Below are 11,899 nucleotides of genomic sequence, written 5' to 3'. Positions count from 1 at the left end.
AAATATATAAATATATAATATATTGATATAATTAATAAAATATTAATATGTAAAATATAATATTGATATATATTTAAATTATATTTGTACTATATTCACATATTATATTACTATATTTTAATTATAGCTATATAAATATATAATTAATGTTATATGTTATAATATATACTATATATTTAAATATATATAAATCTGAGTATATATAAATTCAGAGTAATAATATGTACACACACCTACAAACACACTATCTCGGAAAATTATCCCTTTTACTGACTTTCCTTCAATAGTATGCAGACTGATTCTTTGTTTTTTTATGTTGAGTTACGTAAAAGAGGGTCGGAGATCAGCTTTTTCTTGGTCATTCAGGCTGATCCTCAGTTTGGATCCAGTTTTTGATGGAAAAGGAGAACAGGAGCAACAGAGTCACTATATTGCTATTTTGTGGGTAATTAACATACTCTGTTCCACTGAATAGATTCTTGGGAACAATGCCACACTCAAGTACTTTGTCCTTTGGGCTCTTGAAACACTCTGTACGTTGATCACAGCACACGTGACCTTCCAGTTATCTGTATTCATGCCCATGTTTTAATCTCCATTATAGACTCTTGCACAGGGCCATGTCTTGCTCATTCTCCAGCAGTCCCATGCATAGAGTAGGCACTCAGTAAATGTTAACCTAGAGGACAGTTTACAAAAACAACGCTTTTTATAAATAAAGCCCCCAACAGCCTTTGTCTGCACAAGACGTTTCCAACTTTCTTTCCTTCCTTCTGGGGAAGATACAAAACAGAATCAAGTTTTGACATGCTAATTTCTTATGGAAAATCTAGAAAAGAGACAAGGTAAGATGAAATTAATGGAAACTGAAATGGACACTTGAAGTCAGCATGCTGGATATTTGTTTCCTCCTTTCTCACTTGACATTCCAATTATGTCTAAATCGTACTGGGATACAAACCACTGAGATCAATTATTTCCTTTCAGCAGATCTCATAGAGACAAATTGATAGGGCTGTGACATCCTTCAGCCTCAGATGGAAATTTCAAGCAGCAGAAGAAAGCATTAGTAACCATTGCATAGAGTGATATGCCCTAGAGAATACAGACTACCACCTGGATTTCTAAAATGGCTAATTTTCTGGCGACTTCCTCCTGATTTTGGTCATTTTGATGTATACTCAGAGAGAAACACACTTTTGTTACATCTGTGCTAGAATACAGTGATATAATGTGAAGCCATGCAACCTATTTTTCCTTATTCATCTCCACTTTGTCTTCCATTTATGCCTTTACCTCAGCTAATCAAAAAAGGTAAGGACCTTTATTAAGCTCCCTTTAAACAGGGAAAATGAGATTTTATTTGATTTATTTGATTTTTTAAAATCCATTCCTGTCCTCAAGATCAGGCCATTCCTCAGTGTTTCTCCACAATATCTAATACAATTCCACTGACACATAAGAATGGGAAGAGTCTATTGGTGTTTGGCCCCATTGATAACTTCCCAAAAGTTATCAACAGACTACTTAAGATCTTTAAGGCTTTCTGCTACCACAGGTTCTGCTTCTCATCCTGGGCTCTCTAAAAGTGGTAAATCCATATAACTTATGGGGAAAAAGACACCAAAATAAATATAAGGCTCGGCAATAAAATCCAGATGAATGAGGAGCATCATCTCAGAATGCACATTCGTTCAGATGCTTTTTCACGCTGACATTTTTCATCCATGTGGCACTTTCTCACTGATAAATGAGGAGCGAGACCACGTTTCTCTGCAATCTGAAACTTAGATTATGAATTTTCAAGCAGTCTCTGACCTCGACTGCAGGCACCTATCACCTGAAAGGTATCCCTGACAATGGGTGATGTTGGTCGGCTTGCCTGGTCAGCAGCAAAAAGCGAAATGTTGGTATTTGAAAATGTAGGTAATCAAATCTAATGCCCCTTAGGTGGCATTAATCTGTTTCTGTTTGCAGTATTTAGTCATGCATGATTCAGAAAAGAAAATTTGATAAGATTTTTAAGGAATGAAATTAGTTAGGGAGAGTGACTTGTGACTCATTTTAAACTTTGATGAGAAATAGAAACTTTAGGATGACAATAAGGGAAAGAGAGAGTTTGGCCATTTCTTCTGGGGGGCTTGTGCCGTGGAGCAGAGACAGAGGAGAAGGCAAAAGTAAGAATTTAATTGCAAATGCCTCCTAGTTTATCCAAACCCATTTGTGTTGGGATAGATGCGGCCTGTCTTCCCCTACCTCAAGTAATCTCATCTACAGTTAGTTAATTAGTTTTGCCAATTACAGTTTGCTTCCAAAGTGATGCCCTTTCAAATTCATATTCTTGGAAGATGGTTAATAATAGGGAATTTAAAGGCAAAATATCAAGTTCACAAAAGTTAAAATAGAAGGTGTGTAAATTTCATTCACTTCTTTAAGATTATAAAATGAAAAGCTTTAGAGCTGAATATACACATTTATGAGTCCTTGGACCTGTATTATTTATTTAACCATCTGTAAATGAGTTTAAAACATTTTAAAGCATATTTAAATTACCAAAATAACCAAAAAGTAAAAATCAATGATTCCAAACTCTGATTCAGGTTTTGTAAACAAGGTGTGTGTGTTTTCTATAACCAATTTTATATGTACAATTATACCCCTTTATTTATATAGGTTTGTTTATATGAACATATAGTTATACATTTATATTTATTTGTAGTGAAACATGTCCCAAATATGTTGGACTTTTTGGGAATTAAAGAAGAAATTCTTGGTGAATGAAGTCTGGGATGGGTTCATCTTTTTTTTTTAAGCATAAAGAAAACACACTCCTGCAAAATAATGTTCTTTGGAAATGCTTTTTTAAATCGGCTGCACATGTGTGGCTAGACAACTTCTTATTCAAGCTAAGTAAACATGATTAATTCTGGCAGCAATTCAGATGACACAGAGAAATGTCATGAATTCACTGGATCAGGATAAATTTATAATTGCTTTCCTAGAGCAAGAGTTTACTTTTATCGTAACAGCCTATAAAATAAATAAATGTAGATTTATATATTTGGATCGGCAATTACAAAGCTTCTCTTGAAGTTTCTACTTTCTTAATCACGGTTTCTAGATGTTTCTTAAAATATTTAAAGTTTTAATTTCAAGAATTCCCAAGGGAAGAAATTATAGCTCAATTCTTTATGTTCACGCTAGTTAATTCTTTGATAATCAACCATGGTTTATATATTTGCACAGATCCCATATAGATTGTGCTTTTGCATATTTTGGTCATAAAATAGTCAGAACTAAAACAAAACTTTGGTTTTAAAATGAAAATTGCTAATTAAAGTTAAAAGGGCATGGTATTTCTGACTCTTAATTTGGGACTGGATTGGGAAAAGGAAAAAAAAAATCTACATGACACCTGAAACTAATATACTGTGTGTTAACTAGAATTTAAATAAAAACTTAAAAAAAAACTTAAAAAAAAGAAAGGGGAAAGAGAAAAGGAACCCACAACTGTCAGCCTGGACATTGGTTTACAACCAGGAATGTATTGATTTTATCTTTTTGGGAATGCATGAAATAATACAAAAAATTAAGAAATTGTAAGCAAAGGGGAAGCTAAAAGGAACTTATATTCAAACAACAGTATCATTGAAGTACTACATAAAAAGCATGAAGGCACATACCACAAAATCCATTTCAGCAAATTTTTATATTAGACCAGAAAAAATCCTGGCCTGGGATCATGGGCAAGCACATAATTGCTCTGTGTATCTCTGTCCTCTCAGTTAAATAATATAGAGACCCTGCCCCTCCACCCAAGCTCTAAAATGTGTAATATTTCCCCTGTATGAAAAAACAGAATCAGGAAGAGCAACTAATCAAAAATCGTAACATTTTCAAAGTATACAACCCACAATAAGGACAAAAAGGGGGCCCTGGGTCGAGACCTTCATTGTGTGCAGACCTAGAAAACCTGAAATACTGAGATGAACAGCTCACTTTTCCATGAATTTTCTGAAAAGGAAATGTGCCTTCTGAATGCAACCTTGTATCTACTTTGTGGAAACACAATAAAATAATTACAAGCACTGGGAAGCCAAAAAGAAAGCCAAAGCAAAAAACTGTATAAGTTCTTCAGTTATGTTTGAAAAAGGAACACGTTGTTATATTTAAATTGATAAGAACTATGGCTAAATTTTTAATAAAAGCCAAGCACAGTTGAGGATCCTGAGCTCTGGTTAGTAACCAACATGGAGGCGTTTGGGCCAATGTTCTTTTCAGCTTTTTAGCTAGAGAATGGACCGATATTTACAATGAAAGGAGAAGATAAAAGTCATTTAAATTTGCCAGGAAGCAAACTCCAATTTCATGCTTAGGAATATTGGTTTTTTGTTTTTGTTTTTGTTTTCATATCAAAAGCTTTCATCAGGGGACCTGACATCACTGTTACTGTTTGCAGTGTTAATTGGAGGGCCCGTGTGACTCTCCTATATTTAGGTCCACACACTTCCCCAGGCAGGGTGCCTGTGTTAATGGCTACCTGGCCGACAGGTGGGGCAGGGAATGTCCTGTAGTCCGCAAGCTCACCGGTCGCTCACTATTATCATCACATGCTTGTCTACTTACTAGACTTCCTAGGAGCTATTTGAGGGTAGGAAGAGCTCCTTTCTCTCACCAGGGTCATGGGTTAGGAGAATTGATTAGGTGAGGAAGTTCCTTATTTAAAAAGTTAATGACCAGGGGTGCCTGGCTGGCTCAGTCAGAAGAGCAGGCAACTCTTAATTTTGGGGTCATGAGTTCGAGCCCCATGTTGGGTGTAGAGATTACGTAAATAAATAAAAACTTTTAAACAAGTTAAAAAAATAAAAATTCAATGACTCCTCCTGAGTTTTCCTCCTGAAACTCATTCACACCTTGGGATGAATTACTTTGATCTAATAATATGCACAAGTGCTTGGATTTTACCATTCACTGGGTGGGACCTCAGACTGGCAGGGAAGGTTGGGAAGAGAAGTCCTCCTTGGGGTTGGGGCTTTGGACTGTTAAAAATAGCAGTAGGGACAGACCAGGGAAAATGCATGGGGGGGGTGGAATCCAGTAAGGGTGTACAGAGTGGTTAGAGGCTCTGCTTTCTGAGCTGATCTAGAAGGATTTGACAGCACAGGCCACCCGAAGTTTTGGTAAAAATTTGGCCTTTGTGAACATACAGCAGTTTGGTGAAGCTGGTGTTCGGCAACTGAGCCTGGAAGCTGCACATTCCAGCTTCTCCCAAGGTACTCACATGAACCATAGGGTCCGGATTCGCTGTGCTTTATGTGTTCAAACCCAGTCCCTGCTTCTCCTTAGTAGGAGGAGCAGAAGAGAGAAGAAATGAAGAGAAAGGATACCAAGTGCTATGACTCCTCCTTCCCTTTTGTCTTCCTTATTAGTCTAGTCTTGTGGGGCTTTCATAGAATTTCTCACTTCATAGGACATCTAGAATATATTCCCCTGCCCTTCCCCACCACCTTCCCAGACCAAATGTCTCCATCAACTGATACCATCTTCCCGAGCTTGGAACACAGCTTTGTACTCAAAGGTTTCTTATAGGGCCTGGCAAATTACCTACCCGCCTTCTTCTGAATATTTATGCCCAAATGCCAGGATGTCAGATGCCCGTCCACTCCCATCACAGACAACAACAGGCACGGGAGGGGTGTCTCGAAGGTACTCCAAGACAATCGAGATCACATTGGGTCCTCCTTCCACAATGAGTGCCACCACCGGAACTCCTTGACCGATTCCTGCATTAAAAAAGGAAAAGAAAAGGGAAAAAAAGAGAAAAGAACACAAAGCCAGCAAACCAAAGAAACAAAAAGGGAAACAAAAAGCACAAACTAAAATTACTGAGCACGGGGGAGATCACAACATATGAAGGGATAAAATATGGAGCAAAAATTGCTTCCTTTCACAGAATCTTCCCACCAGAGTCTATCTGACTTTGCCCTCTCCCCAGAGTTCCCGGGGTGCTGGGGTCGGTGAAGGGACCCACTGCCATACTTTACTGGGGGTGGGGTGCATAGGGTGAGGAAGGAGAGGAAGGAAGGTTAGTAGATCAAGCCTTGAGCCAGCAACCAAAGACTGGAAGCTAAATGTGACCTTAAGCAAGTCTCCTATGTACCTAGTGGTTCAGTTTCTTATGTGAAAAATGGGAATTTAAAGCAGGCCAGATTCCTGATGTCATCACAGTGCTAACTAAGAAAACATCTGAATGGTTCACTTTATTAAAGACTATCAAAATCAGCTGGGGGCATACATGCACTTGTTGAGTCAACTGCTGGCTACATTAGGGGTCTATCTATATCTGACCATAAATGATCCGCTTGATTATGGGTTCTTAAGAGCATAACAGTCACGATAAAGAACCCAGAAGACATGGCATCCTGCCATCTGCCGCCTGCCATTACCGTGTCCTTCACCACTGAGCAAGGCACCAGGCACATGGTGGGTGGTCCGGAAACAGTGGTTGAATTCAGTTGTTGAATTCTGGGGTGTCACAGACCTTTTCTAAAGTATTTAAGTTATTAATGGTGAGCTAGAAGCCCTAAAAATTGCCCTAACATCAATACTCATGTGGGGTTCAACCTAACATATTAAAGATGAGTATTAAAAATGAATGTCCAATGAGACACGATGAAAAAGAAACGAAGTTCATTTTCAAGTGACCTCTCAAGGGTCATCATGGTTCATCGGATAACATCTTGTGCTCATTTTGGTATCATGCTGCATTTTCTCACTCTTCACCTTCCCAGAATAGTTAAGGAATTGAGCAGTACCATAAAAATGAGATGGTTTTGTACAGAGCAGTTATCTTAAAAAAGAAATAATCAAGATTCTGTACCACTTCTGTAAATACGAACTAAAAAAAAAAAAAAAAGGCTTTAGTCATCTCAGTTTTTCCCTTTCCCCTTCCTGCTGTGTTTTATTTTTTTTTCTTTTATCCAGAACCTGCTGCCCTGTGAGAAATAATAGTATGAGGTTTTGTTTCTTGCTCCATTAATAAGAGATTGTATTTGAATTGGGTGCCCTGTTATACTTCCACAGTATTATCAGTATCCTGGGGGCTTCTCTTTTCTAAGTCAGTGTTTTTGATGATTTGGTTTTCATCTTAAAGGAATGCCCAAAATGTCAGTTACACAAAAATGGGTGCTGTTTTTAAATCAACATTTTAAAAATGTAAGAAAATGACAACTGTGGGTCCCAAGATTTCTTTTTGTGCTCCAGAGGGCGTTGGAAGAGAGCGATGCCCCGTGGTGCCGGTCGATGTTTCTGTGGATGGAAAAGCTTTGGGAATTCCTCCTTCAAATCCAAGGAGAGGGAAGAGAAAGATCAGTGTGGCTCCCCTTTGGTTCAAAGGCCCTTAATGATTCAGACAAAATGTCCCTTTAAAACTCTATTTACATGTCTATGAAGGAGACATGTTCCCCTCTGCTGATCACGAGGAGTAAGTAAATTCTGTTGAAAGGCTCTTTGAAAGTTAAGGGCTAACTTGAAATGTTAATACAGCACACTGCTTTTGGAAGAGAACTTGCTGACACAGGAAATACCCACCCCTACGTGGATGTGTATTTTAATATGCGGTGGAAAAGGGTCTCTTTTCCAATGTTTAAAAATTATTTTATGAGGTATTTCCCAAAGAACTGTGCTTTTTAATTTTTCCCTTTTCCTTGCGCTAGTACATGCTATTGTATTGCTTCATACCAAGGAACAGTACACTGTGTTTGCTGTTTTATACCAAATGATTTATTTAGACTCATTCTAGGATCTTCCAAGAGAGGCATTTGCCAAATTCTGATCTTGGGCACTGATTCTGTCGGTGGAATCTTTACTCCAAATCACAGACCAATCGTGATCCACTCAACGTTCTCATGGCGAGAGAAGTCTTAGAATGGGCCTTCTAGAATTTCTGATCATCTACAATCTACCGGACAATAGGCAAGATAGTTGGAAACATCTCTTCCCTTTGAGAGGATACAAAGGTGCAACGGATCAATTTTCATAGCGTGACTTGAGAGCAATAAACTGTCAAATGATTTCATATCAATGTATTTATTACTGTACCAAATTGTTGTAACCCCTAGAAACAGAGAAACATTTTAGATGATCAAATTTCCTATATTTAGAATGAAGCCATTATCAATTACAAGGATGAGAACAACTATATTAACTTATATTATTACTATAATATTATGACCCAGTGCTAAAAATTGGATGAAGTATCAAGATAGAATCTCCCTTTTCAAAAGTACTGAATATATCTGGCCTCCAAATTCTCTTCCATTTCCTACAGTGATAATACATGGAAATTTGTTCCATAGACAACAAAAGCTCTTATAGTCTAAAACAAAGTACTTTTGAATTTCCTAGTTATGGGAGGTAGAGAATGAGGCTATATCTAAAAATATCATGCTTTATGTAAACTAAATCTGCCAGAATATGGTAACATTAAGTTCCTGTCAAGACACACACACACACACACACACACACACCACCTTTGTTTCTGTGAAAGGAAAATGATATCAAATAATCAGTGATGAACAAAAGCAGTGGTTCTTAGCCTATTTTTTTTTGGAGACAAGGGTCTCTGAATACTTTTGTGAATCTGATGAAAGCTAGTGGCCCTTTCTCCAGAAAAATAAACACACATATGGATAGTCAAAAAATGTGTCTATGCAATTTCAAGGGTTTATGGATCTTTGAGAGCGATTCATGAAAAACCTGTGAATAGACCCTTACAGAACTCCACCCTAAATTAAGCACATTGTTGCAGCTGCAAAGAGCATCAGCTTGCCTTATTTTATGAAGCTCCCTGAAACCTGTGAGAGAAGTTCTAGAATGGGTTTTCAAACGAAACTCTGTGCCCAAGGGAACTATACCATACTATTCCTGTACAGTTAGAGCGACTGGCTAAACTTCCATAGAAAACACTGTAGGATATCACCCTTCCCTTCATTCTCTCTCTTGTTTTTCTTTATTTCTTCTGTTCACACTTTAGTTCCTAAGTTACATTTTGGACACAGGCTATTACAAATACCCTAGAGAAAGTCACAAATATAAAAGTTAGACTCTGTAGTATGTGACCTCATTAGTAAAGAAAAAGCTTTTTAAACTATCAAGAACAGGACATTTTCTATTAATGACATAAAGAAAACACTTTTCTTTCTGGAATCCACTACATATTCAGCTCAATTCACATGGCTCACTACTACTTTCTTTATGCCCATAACAAAATTAATATAAATTCCTTTGAAGATAATTGCAAATTTATACCATACTCAGCTAAACCTACTAGCCATTCACAAAAAAAAAAAAAATAGTTGTTCAGATTTATAGTTTTAAAAAATATAACCTCTATTATTCAGGAAACTTTTTTCATTTTATCTAAAGCCCTCAGGGACTTTTTTTGTGTGTGTGTGAATACATTTCCTGTGCTTTTGGGGAAAAATAGGTTAATTCTTTAGTTGATCACAATAATTTTCCTCATTTTCTACCATAACCAAAGGCTTTCAGTAGTTCTCAGAGATTTCCATTAGAATTTAATTTTAGAGTAATGTGGAGTTGCTTAAGCAGGAAGAGGCAAGATACTTGCCACACGCTTGAGATTTTGCAATCTTGGAGCTAGAAGCATAGCCTTCAAAATTGTGGGCTTGGGTAATGGATTTAACAGCTACATTCTATAACATTCCAAGTTGAGCTAGGGCTTTCAAATTACAAACTGAACCCCAATTCATTGTTCTTTGCAGAAAATAACCCCTTGGACTTTTGTTACAGTTTGTTCTGACTGCTATGTCCTTTAGCTTGGGCTCCCAATGAGGCAGAAAGTGTCAAAATTGGCTTCAGCAAAAACTGGGTTGGGTGTTGTGAGGAAGGGAGGTGGCAGGAATAGGAGAAAGTCTTAAAATTCCAAAAGCCCCCCCACCTTCTTTCTTTATGCTGACTTGAGATCATAATCTATGATCAGTTCAGGCACTTGTGAAAACATTCAGCCTGTTGTAGTGAAACGCCTGGATAATGTGAGAATTTTGATTAAGTAAATGAACACTTTGGTTTTATGTCAACATCACCATATATGATCTAAAATGCCTATGGGCCTAAGGAATAATTTATTTTCTGTTGGGAAATGGTTCATATTTACATGAAGATGGAGAATAGAAGGTTGATCTCAGGGAGGTCATAATGATGTAGGCTAGAGATCATATGATTATTACAGTAGAAGCCATTTAGAAAGGAGGGTTCAAACTTTCTGTGAGAGATGGCTTCCTGAAGATCTTAATGTATTCGAGACTGAGTCTGTCAATGGTGGGTGGGTATTTCTGTCAAGCCCCTGAAATTGTGCAGCAATAACATGAACACAGTTAATTCACTGGCCTTGACACCTCTGGGATTATGTGATTCTTGATGATTTGGAAGTTTGTGTGGAGAACTCACATGCATTGAAATTATGTATATGGTAGGACTTTACCAGTATATTTTATGTTTCACAATTTTAAAGTTACATAATTAAAATTGGCATAAAATTTTAAAGCATTGAACATGTCCCCTTCATCCAACTTCTCACTTCAATCACCTGGTCTTTGGTTCAATGGTTGGCCTCTACCAACAGAACACTGGTCACTATCTTCTGTATTTGGACTACACAATGAAGCCATAAAAACTCAGCAACTGCCTAAGATTTTGCATTTTTCAAACAGAACCTTGCACAGACTTGGGGGACATTAGCAATTACTATAGTGATGGGAAGAGAAGCAGTAAGCTGTTTGCCTCATTTTAATGGACACCAATTTGCTACCTACTTGAGAAGTAGTGGCTGAAGTTGGCATAATACACAGCTTTCAACAGATAGAGATTCTTGATGCTCTTATCTATTTAGTGAATCTCTTCTATGTTCAGAGAAATTGTGGATTGATAAAAAGTACATAAATCTGGTGATCACTTGTGTTCAACTGACAACACTTAACACTATTCTTGTTTATTAAGTTTAAGGTGCTTCTTATCATTAGGAAGATTCATAATACTTGAATATTCAGTGTTCTATACGACTATAGAATATTATTGTCCAGAAAGAGAATATTTTAATATCCTGTATTTTGCGGAAGGGAACACAACTGGAAATCATTGAGCTACCAAGGAACAGAGCAAGCCCAAGAAAATATCTAGGAAATGACATAAGAGAACATTTTTTCTTCTTCTGAAAAGATCTTTTCAGTCTCCTGTGGAAGCAGATGTTTTGGGTATTGCCTTCATGTTTAGAGGTAGAATATACTATCTATTCAAGACGACGGAACTATAACTGGAATGTGGCTGGCCTTATTTGGAAATGGGTAAGAAACCCAATTTTCTGTTGGTGAATCCCGGTGATGTAACAATTGGTAAATGCCAAACCCTGCAAACCATTCCTGAGCGTCATTGTAATTACTATATCTTTTTGCCACTATAATTCTGCACCTAAATTGATGCTTAGGAAAGCATTTGGAGATATAAAGTACCACACAAATTCTCAGGCAGCAAAAATAAAGCCACACACAACAAGATGCTTCACTTCTGGATACTTATGGTTCTCGAGTGGGAAGGAAATTCCTGGAAAGATGGCTGGGGTCTTTCCTGGTGGTTGGGACTTCCCAACATATAAATTTCCAATTCCCTTTAGGACTAGGTAGGGGGAAAATAATGCGAATTTCTTAAATGTCCTTTCCTATTCACCAATTCCTATGGCAATTCCCTTACTGATATTTAACGTAATGGGTCCCCTCCCTGTACAGTCCTTCCTGTTTACAGCTAATGCCAATAAGCCATGTGTATTTTACCTTGCCATTTAAAATCTCAGCAAATTTGGCTGGAGACAGGCGGTTGTTAAGACACT

The 11,899-nt window shown here is 37.4% G+C and overlaps 1 protein-coding gene across 1 annotated transcript in view; it reads right to left on the bottom strand.

Annotated features, from left to right (window-relative positions):
• The window catches only part of TRPM3 (transient receptor potential cation channel subfamily M member 3), an 816,058-nt gene that overhangs the window by 176,446 nt on the left and 627,713 nt on the right, over window positions 1-11,899 (bottom strand). The window contains exon 7 of the mRNA XM_025891560.2: window positions 5,609-5,783. Within this exon, the coding sequence (XP_025747345.2) occupies window positions 5,609-5,783 (175 nt within the window). The remainder of the gene's footprint in view (window positions 1-5,608; window positions 5,784-11,899) is intronic.

Source organism: Callorhinus ursinus, unplaced genomic scaffold (assembly GCF_003265705.2).
Source record: "Callorhinus ursinus isolate GAN/ISIS: 27379988/994484 unplaced genomic scaffold, GSC_fseal_2.0 scaffold28, whole genome shotgun sequence".
Lineage (NCBI taxonomy): Eukaryota > Metazoa > Chordata > Mammalia > Carnivora > Otariidae > Callorhinus > Callorhinus ursinus.
Note: the sequence above shows the minus strand (reverse complement) of the source record. Positions and strands in the feature narration are given on the sequence as shown.